The following is a 17,703-nucleotide window of genomic DNA, read 5'->3' as shown; positions in this document are numbered from 1 at the left end:
CCTGGGGAGTCCTATACCTGCTCAGAAAGCGCTCCACAAGGTGTTCAAACCTCTACCAGTGGAGTAGTGATGTGCGAAGCTGTTACGGCTCTCATTCCGGCAAAGAATACAAGTCTGCCCACCTACCATGGATACGCAGGATTGTCCAGAATCGATGATCCATCGCCTAGGGAGCAGTCATTTGAATGAAGAGCCCATAAGGACCTTTCCACGAGGCCAACGGGGAGATATCCAGGACACATCTATCGACAAATTCCAATCAAATGTCACTGACCAAAGCCGGATCGAATCGGAACGCCAGCGCTACTTAAGAGAAGACCACAAGATTGAAAACGGTAGCCAGATAGCTTCGGCCGCTCTTCCGGGTACACATGTGTCCGCTGCTGATGAGTGCCCCAAGTCGCCGGACAAGTACCCCAGCCTATCATATAGACCGGGACATCTCTCCAGATCGGCTTCACCAGACTGCATAGATCAGTCAGATTCAAGGATTCCATCCTTGTCGCCGTCCTCGATCTTTGAGCGCGACGTGCAAAAAGACCTTTTACCAGTGCATACATCACCCTCGATCCCTTCACATATAAGTATGGAAAACCATATTCCTCCCGTTCTGGAGGCATCCTCTGTCGCAATCACCGACGATCGCCTCAGCCCAGATACAGTTGAGATTGTCACACATAACGTCCACCAATCTGCTACAGCGGGAGTTTGTGGTGCTTTCGCTGTAGAGCCCTCGCTTCCATCTTCGTGTTTTGAGCACGTGAGAGATGGTTCTGAGGATTTGGAAGAGCCTCATTCGCCATGTAAGGCTCTGGAAAGTACTAATGTACGAAGATTGAGCTTCGTGTCATTCGCTGATGTCGTCAATGCTGAACACGCGGAAGCTACCGATTTTCTGTCTAGTCGTGAATCCTCTCACCAGTCACCCTCAATGCGAAACAGTTCTCCATCATCATTACGTTCCCCAAGGCTTCTTCATGAATTGGATACATATCCTGTCACTAGCACCCCGAATTCGACCAAGGCATCGGACCTTTCTTCAAGTAGGGAGAGTTTTGCTGCAGGTAGTCCACGGTTGGCCGTCCAAAGGCCAGTCTCCCCTAACGTCGGTGGCGAGTTTAGCATAGAGACGATGCGACAGGCGTTGAGACGAACAGGTAGCCAGGACCTGATCATCGCCAAAGACAACTGATTCTTCAAATCAGAACCATGGTGAGGATGCTAACGATCAAACAATATGTTGAAATATCAGTGGGCTTTTTTGTACCTTGTGCCTTGATTGATATTGGAACGGCAAATACTCGGGGGATCTGATTTATTCATTCACGTATATAGTTCTAAGGAAAGCATATCGATCTCTGTGATAGCGAGTAGCTTCTTGTTCCGTCCTGCATTCTTTGCCGGATTTAACGACGTTCAATGGATACTAGGATGGACCACATTTCCGATGGACCACATTTCCGTTAGAAACATACGGGGCCCAACAAATCTCAACATCGAGGGATGCCGTTGCACACAAGCCGATCAACCATTATGCAATGCCAAACCACTTTCAGGCCTTTGACTAATCGCCGCATACCGCCACTTATTTTGATTAAATTCTTTTCTGCTGGCGGATAGGCAGCAATAACAGTGGAGAACGAGCCCCGTTTCGTAGGCATTGCCGAGCGAGACGGTAGCCCCGGTACCAAGGTACCCGAGCCTCAAAATGAAGAAATCAATTCTGATTTAATCCTTCGCTTCAGCTGCTGCCGCGAGGGCTCGCTGGACCTGGTCGCGGAGATCTGATACGTCCTCCAAACCCACGCTTATTCTCACCAAGTTCGACTCAACACCAAACGAAGCAGCCTGCAATGGGCAGTCAGTGGGGGCTCTAATCCAGGGGAAGGGAGCGAAACATCGAGCCACAGAAGGAGAATTAGGGCGAACAACGCAATACTTACCCAGTCGAGTTCATTGTAATGTGCGAGTAGCGTATATGGCGAACTGGTTCAGATGCGTAAGCCAAAGCTTGCCAGAAGAACGATCAGTGGGGGGGTATATGAACACTCACCTGAGCGTGAAATTTGTTCCAAGGCTAGGGCCTTTGAGAACTTCGAGATGATCGAAAAATGCGATGGCTTCAGCGTCAGAGTGGAAGGTGATGGAGAACAGACCACCATACCCACCATTGGGGGTACGGAAGTCATCGTAGAAAACCCTCGAAGTGTTGTACTTAGGGTAGTAAACATCTTTCACTAACAAAGAGTCAAAATTGAATAAAGAATTTGCCTCAGGATGTTGGATTACTCACCGACTGGGGACTCCTTTAGCAAGGCTGTTATGTCTTCGGTGGTATTGTTTATCTTTTCAATTCGAGACACAAAGTCACGGCTATTCCTCTCCAAAAAGACAGCGTCTTCTGCCCAGAGGTTATCCTCGTACTCACGGCTGAAAGTGGTTCGCAGTTCCTGATAATAGCGCCCATGTGGATTGATAACAGCACTTCCTCCCATAACATTGCTATCTCCACTGAAGACCTTTGTCAGACTGCTGACGACAATGTCTGCATAAGGAAGCACATTGATGTTCAAGAAGTTGCCCACTGTCTCATCCACCACCACTGCAAAATCATATTTCTGTGCAAGCGCGTATATTCTCTTCAAATCAGGAGATTTGAGTAATGGGTTTCCCGGAAATTCGGTGAAAAGCGCAAGAAATCTCTCGCCACCTTCTAGTCGGGATTCCAGATCGTCTAGGTCTTCCGCGGAACCATGTCCATAGAACAGGCAACCAGGACCCCATTTCTCAAGCGTCTTCAGGGTATCTATGTAGGGGAATCCAAAGCATATGCTTTTCAGAGGACCTCTAGCGGCCAGAAGAATCTGGTGCGTATTGAAGATTGAACTCATACCAGTTGGGAAGAGAAAAACATCGGAATCTGTCAACCCTGCTACTCTACCCTCTCCTGATGCTTCATCAAGAGCCTCACTTAAATCGACATTAGCAGTGAGAACGCCCGCGATTCGTCTGCGCACAGCTTGCTTTGCTTGATCAGCCAGTAAAACGCTCAAGTTCCTGCCGAAGCGCTCCTCGATAAATTGGACGTATTCACGGCTGTCCTGAGTTTCAGTATTCTCCGTCGACAAGTCAGGGGCCGAGGCAGGAACTGAACCACCACGAACTATACCATTCGCAGATCCTCTTCCCTGATATCGCCGTGGACCCTTAGAAAATTTCTGTGACGGTTGCTCAACTTGTGCAGGTTCCTTATCCTCCACAAGGAATCCATCTCGCAGCGCGCTTAGACAGAATTCGCCCCGACGACTTGATAATCCATTTCCACTGTGTTGCCATACTTCCTTGGCGATAGAAGCATATTCTGTTGGGTAAATCACACACGATAGGGGCGACCTTATCGTCTGTGGCCGAGACTCTGTGTGAGGGGCAGGAACGAAGTTGACAATACGAATTCTTGGCGATTCTTGGGAGGGAATCCTCGAAAGAATGAATGACCGGCATATGTTTGCAGTCTTGAGTGACGGGAACAACGAGGCCGCTTCTGTTTCGGTATTTCCATGAAGTTTTACAACTTCCCTCGCAAGCTCTTGAATGACGGGATGAACGAAGAAGCGAGGATAGCCACATTTCATTTTTCTCACAATCCACGGTTCTCCTTCTTCGTAGGCTACATTGGCACTCCACGTAGGAAGTGATACACTGACTGCCTTGACTTTGGGTCAGCTTCGCCGAGAACGAATGCGCCTGTCGATTTGGAGGTTCGTAATCGCCAGGGAAAGACAATAATATTCAAACGTATGTTGTTATCGGAACCAACTCCGTATGTCATCCCATGATTGGACCATGACAGAGCTGTTTGGCGGGGCTTAAAAAAGCAACTTGGGGTGTGCACATACATGGTCAGTGTTTGGGGGAACGGGACCTCCGACATCTTGGAGCATGATAGCACGGATAGTATCGGTCAGAAGGCGTGAGCGATAGTGAGGTGGATTTGACTCAGATTGAGCTGAAGAAGATATTTCAACAGAGAATTTAAAGCTCGAATGAGCGAGGATAGAGAGATGATTGAGTCAAAAAATTAGTGGTGACTGGACCTGAGTACTATTAGTTACCTTACTAGGTGCCGAGACCGATCTCGGCGGCATCACGTCGGGGCTCAAGTGCGGAGCGCTAGCAGGTTGAATCCGTTGATTTGGTTGGTCACAAGCTGTTTCATCACGTGCTATTAATGAAGATAGGGTGCTTATCTAAACAAAAGTTAAGGAAATGGCTTCAGAAAATTTATCTTAGAAATTTGCAGCAGTGGAAAGTAGTGTTAGCACTTCTGAACTCATAATAATTTCTTCAACCCCTGCTGCATTGGGCTGATATGATTTCGAAGTGTTTTTCGATATAAAAGTCTCGTTTTTCTTTCTCATTCTTCTTATAATTCGTCGCAGTCGTCTTTGCATAACATGTCAGCCCACACTGCGAAGAGAAGGAAACTAAGCCCGCCACCAGAAAATGGATCTACTCAGAAGTTCAGCTCTAACGGCCGGGATGCTGAACTGTCAAAGAGTATCCCTTCAAAAAGAAAGGTGCAGGACGACCGCTCCGGAGAACTTGCACTAGCCAGTGGACTCTACAAGTCTAGCTTCTTCAAACTGCAACTGGATGAACTGCTGTCGTCGTCGAAGCCCAATTACGACAAACAGGTCTCAAGAGTTCAGGACACTTTACACAGAGTAAAGGAGGCCATCGAACGACTCCACGAGAGACCTCCGATGCTAGCTTGTGAGGCGGAGAGGGAATTGCGCACCACACATGGCATTGTCGTCCCGTTCCCAGACCCTCGACCCTCGCGGGAGACAAAATACTCCGTATCTTATGCTCAGCCAACGGACATCAATGTGGTGGGGAGTTTCGCCTCGAAAACCGGTATCAAGCAGACAGAGAAGTACACAATCGATCTAGCAGTGACAATGCCACGTTCTCTTTTTCAGGAGAAAGATTATGTCAATTACCGCTTCTTCCACAAACGAGCGTACTACATTGCATGCCTTGCTGCCGGCCTTCGGGAAGCGCAAGACCTGGGCCTGGATGTCAAATTCGCTACACAGGAAGGAGATAGTCTTCGTCCAGTCCTCATCTTGGAACCGAGCAGTGCTACCAGCGATTTAGCGCTCGCAAGGTCCCAAATCCGCGTCATCACGGCCATCGAAGATGATTTGTTTTCCATCTCTCGAACACTGCCAACGAAGAATAACGTGCGTCACGTCTCAAGCGAAAACACTGGGAACAGTGAGCCTACACCCTTCTATAATTCGGCTCTTCGCTCAGAGGCCACCGTTGGGTCTTATCACAAACACGTACATTCGACCATTCGGCAATGCGACTCTTACCGAGACGCTTGTCTTCTAGGCCGAATCTGGCTCCAGCAACGGGGTTTTGCCTCATCGTTTCACTCGGGCGGCTTCGGGGGCTTTGAGTGGGCGTTACTCATGTCTCTCTTGTTGGAAGGTGGCGGTGCTAATGGGAAACCGATCCTTCTCAAGTCGTATAGTTGCTATCAGCTGTTTAAAGCGACCATACAATTTCTCGCAGGCCGTGACCTTACCAAGCCATTACTATTTTCCACTGCCGATGGAGTTCCATTTCCAGGGGATGGGCCTGTTGTATACGACGGGAAACGAGGAATCAATATACTCTACAAGATGACGCCTTGGTCTTATGCTTTCCTTCGTCACGAAGCGGGCATAACTCTCAAAATGTTGAACGAGTCCCGTGATGATAACTTTGAAAAAGTCTTCATTGTGAAGGTCAATGAACCCATGTTGAGGTTCGATCGGATCATTGCGCTCCCCTCTTTTGACAACGGAAACATTCTTCAAGCTATTCGCAATCAGCAGGCTATCTACGGTGTCCTTTTGAAAGCTCTTGGAGATCGAGTCAAACTTATTCATATCTCCAGCCGCTCCATCGAACCGTGGTCTGTCCTAGCGAAACCATCCTCGAAGAAGCCAAAGGAAAGAATATCAGTTGGACTGCTTATGAATCCAGAGAACGTTTCGCGCGTTGTTGACCATGGCCCTTCTGCGGAGCAAAAGGAAGAAGCAGCATCTTTCCGGTCGTTTTGGGGAGAGAAAGCCGAACTCCGGCGCTTCAAAGATGGCAGTATTCTGGAGAGTCTTGTGTGGTCCGATCATCCATCCTCGAAATCGATAGTCTTTCAGATATTGTCTTATATTCTGCGGCGCCATTTCAATTTTGTTGACGAAGACATTCTTTATATTGGTGATGAATTCGAGGAGAAACTTAGCAGCTACGGAAGTGGTATAGTCTCATATACTAGCCCGTCCTTCCAGCTGATCGCGGATGCCTTCGGCTCATTGGAGAAGTCTATTCAAGACATGGAAGGTGTTCCATTGACAGTGAGACACCTAGCACCTGCTAGCCCGCTTTTGCGATACACTGCTCTCCGGGTTCGACATGCTCCTACCATACCGGGCGAACGTGTCGATGTGGTGCTCCAGTTCGAGAGCTCGGCGCGTTGGCCGGACGATCTTGTGGCAATTCAAATGACGAAAGTGGCCTTTCTGGTCAAAATAGGCGATTGCTTAGAATCCTCTGGTGTCGCTACTTCTTGTAGGGTGGGTTTAGAAAACGAGACCAGCCGAATTCTCAACAACGCATATCTTGACATTTTTCATGCATCCGGTGTCATATTCCGCTTGCGCATTCATCATGATCGAGAGCAAACCCTGTTAGAACGATTGCTGAAGCAGAAAGGAGAGAGCGCTCAAGCAAAGCAGGATGTGGCGTACGCTCTGGCGATGTACAAGCGGACGTTTCTCCAATCACCTCGTCTCACTCAAGCAATCCGTACCCTGTGTACACGTCATCCATTACTGTCGCCTACCGTCCGCTTACTCAAGCACTGGTTCAATTGTCATCTCTTCAAAGGTCATGTATGCGACGAATTGGTGGAGTTGTTCGCAGTTCGGGTGTTCACGCAGTCGTATCCATGGGATACGCCGTCCAGTGTCATGGCTGGCTTCCTGAGAACCATCCATCTGCTCTCACGGTGGGATTGGCAGCAAGAGCCGTTAATGGTTGACCTGGGCGGGCAGTTAGATCAAAATGCAGTTGAAGTGATTCGCACGCGCTTTGCCGCTTGGCGAAAGATCGATCCGGCGATGAATAATGTCGCTCTGTTTGTGGCTTCGGATATTGATACCGACGGAATCTCCTGGACACAGTATGAGATGCCTTCGAAGGTTGTGGCAGCTCGCATGTCTTCTTTGGCAAAGGCGGCTGTGAGATTGATGCGAGAAAAGGGATATTCTCTCGACGTTTCCGACCTCTTTCATACATCTTTAGCACCTTACGATTTTGTTTTGAGTTTACGGTCGAAAGCGCTCACGGAAGTCCTAGCACCACCACTATCATCATCAACATCCAGATTCAAGAATCTGCAACAACAGGTCATTCCAGAGCGAGTCGATAAGCTCACAGTGGTCAGAACATTCGTTCGCGAATTACAGGCGTGCTTTAGTCCAAACATTCTGTTCTTTCATGGCGATGAGCAGTGCGACGTCATTGCAGGCCTCTGGAACCCACATACGCTCAAGCCCAAGAATTGGAGCCTGAAGATGACATACTCCACAAAACCTGTTGCCCTGGTGAAACCGGAGGTGAAGGGCAGTGAAGATGTTTCCATCAACCAAACGGCTATCTTGAACGAGATTGCGAGGTTGGGGGCACATTTGATTGAAGGGATAGATGTGCACAAAGAAGACACGGAAAATGGTGCTTAGGAGACCTGTTTTTCGATATGTACTATAGTAGTACCCAATTCAGCGCCGTTGCAATGCGATGCTTGAAAAATAAAAAAAATAAAAGAAGAGAAAGGGGAAACATGGAATAATACAGAGACAAAACGGATACAGGAACGGCTCCATATAGCCTACATAAGTGAAATCATTCCCTTTCCCCAAATCATGATCCGGCCAATAGCTTCTGCGGCTTTTCTACTTGCGCCTGTGAGGAGAAAGAACAAAACTTGTCCTTGATTGCGACGACCTCGTAGGTTCCTTCGTCAGAGGTCCTGATCGTTTTCTTATGCTCGTAGGAGATATCGTGTTTAATGTCCAGGACTTCTGGCTTCTTTCCTTTTCGGGGGATAGAACTTCGAATGTAACTATGAAATGACGATGAGCATCAAGATCTTCTCTGCTTCAGGGTAGACGGGCAATAGTGAAAGGAAAGAAGAAGACTTACGTGAATTCGAAGGGTGGTGTGCCCCAGAACTCGAACTGGAGTTCGGCTTCTCCACCCTCATGGATATCAACAACAGAGGTTTGACCTCTGCTAATTCTTACGCTCGGCATCTCATGAATGGCTTTTGTTATGTTCTTGTGTGCCTTGCATTTTCCACTGGCACCGTCGCTTACTGCGGTAATGGTGAATATACCCGGTCTTTCCGCGATGCGTCGGAAATTAGTTGTACGGGAGGTGGCCTTCCTCGAAACCCCATCAAACGTGTAAAACACGTCGAACGGGGCATGGCCAGACAGGGAGAAAGACAGGCGCTCCCCAACGCAGTAGTCAATCTTGGATTCGAGCGGAATGATTGTCGGCACATCGGATACGGCGACTCTGACTGTTGACGCATCGTTCTCGAACGTTCGCTGACATCCTCGCGCATCTCGAACCTTGTGAATGCTCACTACGTGCTGGCCCAGATTCAAATAACGACGCGGAATAGGTAGATTGTATCGATTGGAGCCGATGTTGGGAATTGACACGACCTCGGGTTTGGCGTTCGAATGGTGTTTGATATTGATTTCCATGAAGAACGGCGCAACGCCCTCCAAAGTAACAGGAATGGATTCTTCACCAATGACATCCTCTTTACAAAACCCGTAAATGTGGCCAGGAGAATCAAACCGCGCAGATGGCAATGGGTTCACTCTTTGCGTCACAATCACAGGCTCACTCCTTGGATCGTAGTCGTAAAGGCTGTCGCCGACTTCCTTGAATTTGTATGTGTATAACCCGGCTTCAGACGTGTCCATTTCCATGGATGTTACATGGAGGGCCGTCTTAAGGCGTCTTGTTCGAATAGAGGACGTGCCACGGTTCATTTTGCGTTGTTGTTCGCACTGAATGGTATATGGCGGATTGCCTGTCAGGCGAAGTTCCACACTATCGTCGTCACCTTGACAAACGTCGCGCTTCTCGATGGGGCTTCCCATTACCAAAGGGGAGCCGTCTACAGCAGCAATATGGGGCCGAGGTATCCAAGAAACTTCGAAATCCCTAGCTGCCTGGTCCACTGACCCAGGGCAAGAGCTGTCTGTCACGCCAATGAGATTATAGTGCCCTTCCTGCGTCACTGACAAGACACTGTTTTCCTGCCAGAACGTCTTTTCAATAGCAGGGGAGTCAACGTCTAGATTCCTGTAGTTGACCGTCCATGGTCGTTCACCGCTCAGTCTCAGCGGAATATCAACCTTTGCACCTTGCAGGGCTGACACAGTTCGCTTCTTATCGATTTGCCCAAACGATACGTGAGGCGGCTTCGAACGAGCATCGATTCTGATGCTGTCTTTCAAAGTTCGTTTGCAGTTCGAACGATCTTTAACGCTCGTCAGTACCAGATTATATTCACCACCACTAACGAGCCTTTCAGTCACAATAGTGGCAATCTCGGCATGGGATTCTAAGACGTGCTTGGATTTTTTGCCATTGTGGACCAGTTCGTAATGCAGAGTCCAGGGCGATTCCCCAAGGAAGGAAACGTCTATGGAAACCGGTTCACCAAAACAGGCTCTGCGCACCTCCCTGGAGCCAAGGAAATGAGCAGAGGCTGGTGGTTTCACGTCCTGTTCCAAGACGGGCACTTTATCTTTCAAAGAGCGAGGCGCATAGACTGTATCCGCAATATCTAAGAAGCGGTATCGATAAAATCCGGCTTCAGATGGAGTGAAATCGAGTTGAGTGCGCAGACCATCGACAGTCAGTGACTTGGTTTCAACACCTTTCGAGTGCTCAATGCTGTACCGCAGGCGGAAAGGCGGCGAGCCAGTGAGATCGAGATCAAGGAGTAGACCTACGGAGTTGTTGGCACACTTGTCGAATATCTTCTCGTATTTCAGGGCCAATTCAGGCTCCGGGGGGTTGTGAAGATAGCAGGACGAAGGCTCCAATATTTCTCCAGAACAAAATTGGCTCGAAATAGAGTTCAACATATACCAGCCTGATTCCTTTATCTGAGGCTTCTGGTCAAGGTCTTTGAGCGAAAGCTGGCGAACCTTGTCGGACGTATCCCTCTCATCTAGCCCATTGCCCCTAAATGAGTAACCCAAGGAGAAGGGCCCGTCGTGGTCATATCCCTGCCCAACCGGGTGAAACTTTAGGGGAAGATTCACATGTTCTCCTTTCGCGACCTCTATGAAGTGCTGGTCGTCGCACCCACACAATGATAAACGAGGTCTTTCATGCACGGAGAACTGGTGCCAATGCGACAGCGACTTTGGCGAGGATCGATCAACTTCGTCCAGAAGCGTCGAATAATTTGCGATGTTCCCACAACCGTCATGGACTTCTTCAATCTTGTAGAACCATTCCCCTCCCACGTTCAGAGATTCGTTCAGTGGTACATCGATGGTTTGACTCTGGGCCCATGTGATCTCCGGCTGTTTTGCATCGAACAAAATGCCTGAGCTTCTCTGCCCAAGCAATGGTGACCGTAGGTGATCAGGCTGAATGTTCTGGAAGGAAAATCCGCGATCAAGTTTATTCACTTGTCTACTATATTTGATCTTCAACGGCGGTGTACCCTCAACTTCCAACACCAGATTAGACAGTTCTCCCTTACATTTGTGAGTATGAGAGTTCTTGATTAGTGCGCGCGGACAAGAAACGACAAGCGCGTCAGATGAGCGCATGCGGACCTCAAGGTTTGACTCATCCACGACTCTTTGTAGACGATAGATACCAGTGCGCCGGATGGGGTAGAGTATATCACGGTGTTCGGGTGCGTCTGAGCTCGAAAGCTTTTTCCCCGCCTGACGTTTCATCTGCTTCAGCTGTTTTGATGAGATTGTAATCGTTTCATTTTCACCGGTGCTGAGATCTAGGCGTAATAGTTCTATGAGAACAGGATCGGTTTGATTGACACGTATCGGTAGATTGACGGTGCTTTTTTGAGAATCTAGACAGAAGGGGATCTGATCCGGGTTCAGAACGGCGGAACTAAAGAACGTCAGTAGGTGAGTATCGCACATCCTTGATAAGGAGAACCTACCCCTCCGGAAGAATGTGAACGATCTGTTTGCCAAGAATGAGAGAGGCATTATGAATAATATCTCCAGGTTTGACACTACGTTCGGAAATGGATAATTCCCGATCGTATGCCACTTTGATGATTCCGGAGATCCACGCACTCATTGGAATCTGCTTGGTGTAAGCAAGTCGACCATCGCACGGCAGGTTGGGATACGCACAGGAATTCGAAACATGAGAAACATGTTACCGACAACATGGATCAAGAAGATCGCCAGCGTTGTTGGAAATGCCCACTCGAGCCAGGGTATGCGCAATGCCTGCAGGCCGAAGAGAAATACCCCGTCAATGGACGCCCATTTCAGAAACAGCCAGGTTGAGTCCAGCTCGTCTGAAGCTGTCCAAGACTCATAGACCCGCCATGCATTGAGCGCAATGTAGAAAGCAACCACGTAGAGCCTCTGCGACGGGGCATCTATCACGCCGGTCGGAACGAGAGGCGCGTCCGCTTTGGTCTGCGGTACTTTCACTGGGGATCTCCGCAGCCCGACATCCCGCGGCTTAGGCCTCGTCGGGGTAATGTTATACTGTCTTGTTCTTTGAAGTGTTTGAGGGGTCTGAGGAAAGGCAGACCGAAGTCGAGGAGTGCCGTTCATGGCATGCTGCGGTCGCCGAGATGAACCCGCTCTTGATCGAGGTGAGTCGGACGTATACGAAGGGCCAATCTATCGAAGACGTTAACTATCAAAAGAATAACCTAATAATTCGGAGAAAAGAGAAAGCCATACGCGACGTAACTCACCAATTGAAACTTAGGGGATAGGTAGCACTGTCACTTGAGAGGATCGCGACAAATTGAGATCGATGAATATCCCTAAAATCAGCAGCAACAGCAGTAGCGGTAACCTCTGAGAGAAGTGTATGTAGTAATAACTTTTGTTATTGTGGTTGTTGACTGGAAGCTAGCAGAGAACGGGGAAAAGAAGAGCTTTGCGGTTAGCGGGTCGACAAGTGCGGATCTCTCAGCTCTTAGCATACTTCCTCCTCCTCCAGCGAGATAGAGAGTAACTATTTAGCAACTATATCTCCTTTCTACCTATCCCTTCATTTTGACTCGACATAAGAGGATCTTTCATTTTTTTCCTCCTCATATTTTATCTTCTTTTAGTTCTATGTCCCTCTTGATCATCTTAAATCTTATGTTTGTTGGATGAATTGGGCTTGTAGGATCGGAAATAAGTACCTTAGAATGCCTCCATTACCAGGAAACTTACATACTTGTCATAACGTAAATCGAGGACTTATTTTTCAAATGAAAATATCAACGGGTGCGGAGTATCCGATCAGGTCCTTACATATCATCATCGATTCACAAGTATCTCCTCGTATTTATTCTCAAGATATCAATACTACTACCATACACAGCTATTAAATACTAGGTACCTATGGATGAACTCGTACCTTATACTCCGTAGATAGGTACCTTAACGCGTGAAGTCGCGTCGAGGAAGAAGAACGAAAAGGAGCTCTGTCCAATCAGAAAGCAGCAATGTTGAACCAGCTCCCCAAATTCAATAAGGTATCGTGTATACCCGTCCATTATTATTTCATCAGACTGGTATCTACTCCATATTCTTATTGCCTATCCGGGTCACTTCGATGAGTTCCCTGCAAATGAAAAGATCAAAAGACGTTGGTATACTCTTTTCACCTTAGAGGCTGGACTCTTTGTTTCTTTTTGATCTCCATCCTGTCCCCTACTGAAAAGTGGATATTGAAAGGAAGCCAGCGAGCAGACTTTATGTATTGATTTCTTCCTGATAACGTGCTCACACAGGCTCCTGACTTCTGAATGAGTGCTGTGTCATTCTGCAATTTTGCTGATCGTCCGTGATCGGACCTTGTCCCTAGAGGTCATCTTCCTGAAGAGAACTAAGGTAGCTTCTGCCAAGCAGGGCTCTACGAAGGAAATCATTGGCCAACATGAGCCAGCGCAACAAACGTAGAAGACTGAATGCCAGTTCGAGCCCAGCATCTGTGTCGTCGAATCGTACGATGGCAAACTCACTTACTGCAGCGCCATGCAATCCTGCCAATGTGTTGGAAAGGCAAAATTGGAACGGCTTCTGTGAGCTTGAGTCGGAGCCGGTAAGTATGATCGCAGATTCATGCTATCGGTATGCGCGCTACTTTGACCACGGGCCGGTGCTCATACTCCCTAGGCTATTTTCAATGTGATGTTGCGCGAGTTCGGAGTCAAAGGGGCCAAGGTTCAAGAAGTTGTCTCACTGGACGATGAATTGATGGCATTCCTAAAGTATGATTCTTCCGGTGCCATTGTTTCCGACATTCTTTCAGCCTGTTTGATCCTGAAGAAGGCTTACGTGCGAGTAGTAAACCAGTATATGGTCTAATCTTTCTGTTTCGTTGGCGAGAAGATGATCCTGATAAACAGGAAGCGAGCTGTCCAGAAGGGCTTTGGTTTGCAAACCAGGTCTGTCTCCTTATATATGTCTCATGCTCATTTCCCTTGACTTATCTTGCAAAGACAGCTAGTAATGCCTGCGCAAGCGTGGCACTCCTGAACATCGTAAACAATATCGAAGGAATCGACCTTGGGGAAAATCTACGACATTTCAGAGACTTTACGATGCCGTTCACACCGGCGTTGAGGGGTGATGCCATCAACAACTTTGAATTCGTCAAAAGGATACACAACTCGTTTGCAAGGTGGGTCATTTGTTACACTCCCAGTCCTCCCCTATTTCTTCTTCCTGACCGTTGTATCACCGTGTTATCGTCAGTTCAACTCACATCTGAAACGCAGAAGAATGGACATACTGAATTCAGATCTACAGCTGAAGGTGGAGGCGACATCCAAACGTTCTCGATCGGGCAAGACCAGGCATGATGAGTTTGAGACTGACGCTGGATTCCATTTTATCGCATTTGTCCCGGCGCTGGGCAAAGTCTGGAAGTTTGACGGCTTGGAGCGTCAGCCCCAAGCTCTCGGTGAGTATGCTTCAATCTGCACAAACGGTAGACATGAGTTGATGATAATCCAGGGGAATTTGCGCCCGACGATGACTGGCTGACACTAGTACGGCCCAACATCCTCACCAGGATGGCCGAGTACGAAGAGGATCAAATTGAGTTCTCCATTCTCAGCGTGGCTAAGGATCCGCTTGTTGAGCTCGAAGATAAGCTGGCAGTCAATGTCAAATGCTTGGAAGCAGTCAACTGCTGGTTGGCTTCCCGCGAGGAGGCCGAGGAAATCTGTCCAAGGCCCGAAAGTCCCGTGTCTCTGCTGGAAAACACAATACTGGGACCCGATAGTTCCTTTAACTTAACGAGGAATCGCATCGACGGTGCGATTATCCCACCAGAGCGTGAGGTACAATATGCGAGAGCCTCAGCGGAGGAACTGAGGCAGCATCAATACTGGCTCAGCAACGAGCAGCGGGAGCTTCGAGCATCTATTTTGGAAGAACAGCAATCCCACCGGGCGGACGATGACTATGCAGCCGGACGGCGGTTCGACTATGGTCCAGCAGTGAGAGCGTGGATTCGGTTCTTGGCGCGCAAAAGAGTCATAGAGAGCTTGACTTGATCAAGCTGTTGAGGTGAGGGAGGCTCCTGAGATTCCGAGAGATTAATTTCTGGCATCGTTCGTAGAATCCTTCAGCTCGAAGAGTTTCAAGGACTGGCTACATAGACTATGCTGAATAAGTGGCATTCGCTGGTAATAATAATGATAATGCCATGGCAATTGCCATGCATGCGATGTACCTGCCGGGGGCATATGCTGCAAACGCTTACTTTCACCCATGTAGATAATACCTAGTATCTATCCTGATTCGTAAGGTTCAGGTAGCTTCGTGCCTTAATTCAGCCAAAGGGCAATAGACGGGATTGGACCGCTTGTCACCAATCAACTTTGTTACTCTGCTCATACGGCTCCTTCATTCCTCCGTAGAAAGCCCAGGAAAGCTCTCTGACCCCTCGTGGTGAGCTGATTGGATGGCAGCCTTGCATACTTACTTTCTTATCCCCGAGACATGAGACGAGGATGGACTGGGCTGAATGGCTCCGGCTGACATGGGAGACGAGACGATCTAGATAGATAATGCTTTCACCATCAGGGGCAACAAGGGAAAACGAGAACTCCCTGTCTTTCTTCATTCTCGTCCTTCTCTTCTTTCGTATGGTTGCGATCGGTTGGCTGTGGCCAAGGACCCATAATAAAGCCAGAAATCATAGGTCAGAACTCGTCAAAGCCAAGTCTCCTCCACCTTCGTCAAACGCCACAGTTAACTAGTCTAGTCATTATCTATTATATTAGGTTAGTTTATGTTGTCCGATAACGAATTGTCGGTGACGTATCTGCTAACTAACTCCTAAGGTATCTTTATTCTTCGACAATTGGGCCAGCGAAAAGTCACCGCCTCGAGTTCTACGCGACGTCTATCTTTATTTTTTATATCGTATTTCATCTTTATTCCCCTACTCGCCGTTCCTATTTAGCTGTCTTTTGACTCCCCCCTGTCAACTTTTCTACTACTATTTCGTCCGGGATAGGCATTCCCCTGTGTCTGGATTGACTATACGCTGGACATAGCCGCTTGGGGATCTTGCCTTTGCCTCCGCTGCTCGTCCGAAAGAGGACTTAACATTGTATATTCTATAGGCAATTTTGCTCAAGATGTCTTCTGTTGCAGCTGCAGCGACATCCGACAAGGCAAATGATGACTCGTCCAAGCTGAAAACCTTCCTTTCCATTCTCCGCAAGTACGTACTGCCTGGAGCTCTATTGCGGTGCTTCTCGGAACTAACACGATTTCTGTACCTGTTAGATTTGTTGGCGTGGCAGACATCGCATCTGTTCGTTTCTCCTTACCCGCACATCTTCTGGAGCCCAGACCGAATTTGGGTAAGTCGACCCGGGCTGCATTGTTCGATGCGACGAGACATCTGACGCCGCTTAATAATCTCTAGAATATTGGAACTACCTTGACAGACCAGAAACTTTCGCGAGGTTAGTAAGATATTCTTTTCATACTCCGCAAAGGCTCGGTATCTGACAGGCAAGATCACAGCATAGGGAAGTCGGATGATCCCGTTGGTCGAATGCTGGAAGTGCTAAGGTTCTGGTTTACCAAGGATCTGGTATGGCTTCAACGTCACCTTGGATGTCTTGCCAGGAATATGGACTAAGCCCGTGACAGAAATATATCAAAGGCAAACCTTGCAAACCCTACAATTCGACACTGGGCGAGTTCTTCCGGGTAGGTGTCGATGCACAACGGCAGACGCCGCGGCGTGCCGGGATAGTAACGACTAATCCGGCTTTTATAGTGTAGTTGGGAGGTTCAGGACAATGGCCCCGACATATCCTCGCCTCCGACAGCAGGCGTGCAAAACGGGACCCTCACGGGTGACAGTGACCACGGAGAAACCGTCAAGATATGCTACCTGACTGAACAGACATCACATCATCCACCAGTGTCTGCCTTCTTTATAGACTGCCCGGAAAAAGGGGTCTCCGCTCGTGGATTCGATCAGCTCAGTGCCAAATTTACGGGCACGAGCATCCGCGTCGCTCCTGGTCAACACAACCTGGGAATCTTCGTCAATATTGAGAAAAGAGATAATGAGGAATACCAGTTGACCCATCCAAGTGCTCATCTTGGTGGGCTATTGCGAGGTGCGCTGGCCATTTCAGTCTCAGATGCGTGTTTTATCACCTGCTCCAAAACACGCATCAAGGTCATTCTACAGTATCTGGAGGAAGGCTGGATTGGTCGAGCCCAGAACAAGGTGGAAGGGTTGATTTTCCGGTACGACCCGAGCCAAGATACCATCACTAGACTCAAAGATGTGTCTGAAGGCGATGTTCTTGCCAAGATCAGCGGGTCATGGCATGGACAGATCTATTACACAATGGCTGGAACAGCTGAGCCGCGTCTCTTGATTGATGTAACGCCTCTCTTCCCAGTGCCAAAGACATTACCTCCCGAAGAGGACCAATTGTCAAACGAGTCTCTCAAATTCTGGGCGGGGGTCACCAACGCCATCAAGGAAAAAAGATATAGCGAGGCAACAAGACTCAAGCAAGAGATCGAAGAGCGACAGCGACAAAAGGCAGCAGAGCGGCAACAGAAGAACGAATCGTGGCAGCCGCGGTTCTTCACAGGGAGTGTTACACCGTTGGGAAGACCAGAGTTGACCGAAGAGGGATATAAAGCCCTGCAGGGTCTTCGTAACTGCGACTATAAACTGGCGGAAAGCGAAAGAAAAGGTGCCTGAGTCTCTGGGCTGAGTTTTGAAATTTGCATATGGGATTGCGGCTTTGAATCTGGAGTATCTGGCAGCTCACTGGTGGGCTCTGTTGCGTCTAGGCCTCCCATGTTTCCATGTTCTATGTGATATGAGGCG

At 48.5% G+C, this 17,703-nt stretch overlaps 6 protein-coding genes across 6 annotated transcripts; 4 read left to right on the top strand and 2 right to left on the bottom strand.

The window, feature by feature from the left end:
• Positions 1–127: 127 nt before the first annotated feature.
• On the top strand, positions 128–1,192 carry ALT_2197 (uncharacterized protein; the record flags this gene model as incomplete). Its single annotated transcript, XM_033562971.1, has 1 exon — positions 128–1,192. The coding sequence occupies one exon, from the start codon at positions 128–130 to the stop codon at positions 1,190–1,192; it is 1,065 nt and encodes a 354-aa protein (XP_033418862.1).
• Positions 1,193–1,728: 536 nt separating this feature from the next.
• Positions 1,729–3,632, bottom strand: ALT_2196 (cystathionine gamma-synthase; the record flags this gene model as incomplete). The annotated part of the gene is made up of 4 exons (XM_033562970.2): positions 1,729–1,848; positions 1,944–1,986; positions 2,054–2,237; positions 2,294–3,632. 4 exons carry the CDS (start codon positions 3,630–3,632, stop codon positions 1,729–1,731), a joined length of 1,686 nt encoding a protein of 561 aa, XP_033418861.2.
• An 822-nt stretch (positions 3,633–4,454) lies between these two features.
• Positions 4,455–7,796, top strand: ALT_2195 (rRNA-processing protein UTP22; the record flags this gene model as incomplete). Its single annotated transcript, XM_033562969.1, has 1 exon — positions 4,455–7,796. One exon carries the CDS (start codon positions 4,455–4,457, stop codon positions 7,794–7,796), a length of 3,342 nt encoding a protein of 1,113 aa, XP_033418860.1.
• Positions 7,797–7,977: 181 nt separating this feature from the next.
• ALT_2194 (nucleoporin POM152) lies at positions 7,978–11,924 on the bottom strand (the record flags this gene model as incomplete). The annotated part of the gene is made up of 4 exons (XM_033562968.2): positions 7,978–8,179; positions 8,260–11,238; positions 11,291–11,439; positions 11,490–11,924. 4 exons carry the CDS (start codon positions 11,922–11,924, stop codon positions 7,978–7,980), a joined length of 3,765 nt encoding a protein of 1,254 aa, XP_033418859.1.
• A 1,327-nt stretch (positions 11,925–13,251) lies between these two features.
• Positions 13,252–14,878, top strand: ALT_2193 (ubiquitin C-terminal hydrolase 37; the record flags this gene model as incomplete). Its single annotated transcript, XM_089599277.1, has 6 exons — positions 13,252–13,416; positions 13,491–13,669; positions 13,724–13,762; positions 13,840–13,998; positions 14,096–14,280; positions 14,334–14,878. The coding sequence occupies 6 exons, from the start codon at positions 13,252–13,254 to the stop codon at positions 14,876–14,878; spliced, it is 1,272 nt and encodes a 423-aa protein (XP_089456423.1).
• Positions 14,879–15,970: 1,092 nt separating this feature from the next.
• ALT_2192 (putative oxysterol binding protein (Orp8)) lies at positions 15,971–17,574 on the top strand (the record flags this gene model as incomplete). Its single annotated transcript, XM_089599276.1, has 6 exons — positions 15,971–16,056; positions 16,122–16,198; positions 16,264–16,303; positions 16,353–16,434; positions 16,494–16,553; positions 16,624–17,574. 6 exons carry the CDS (start codon positions 15,971–15,973, stop codon positions 17,572–17,574), a joined length of 1,296 nt encoding a protein of 431 aa, XP_089456422.1.
• Between the last annotated feature and the right edge of the window lie 129 nt (positions 17,575–17,703).

The sequence above is a fragment of the Aspergillus lentulus genome (genome assembly GCF_001445615.1).
Source record: "Aspergillus lentulus DNA, contig: Alt04, strain: IFM 54703, whole genome shotgun sequence".
NCBI classification, from domain to species: Eukaryota; Fungi; Ascomycota; class Eurotiomycetes; order Eurotiales; family Aspergillaceae; genus Aspergillus; species Aspergillus lentulus.
The sequence above is the reverse complement of the archived record's forward strand: the minus strand, read 5'-3'. Positions and strand labels throughout refer to the sequence as shown.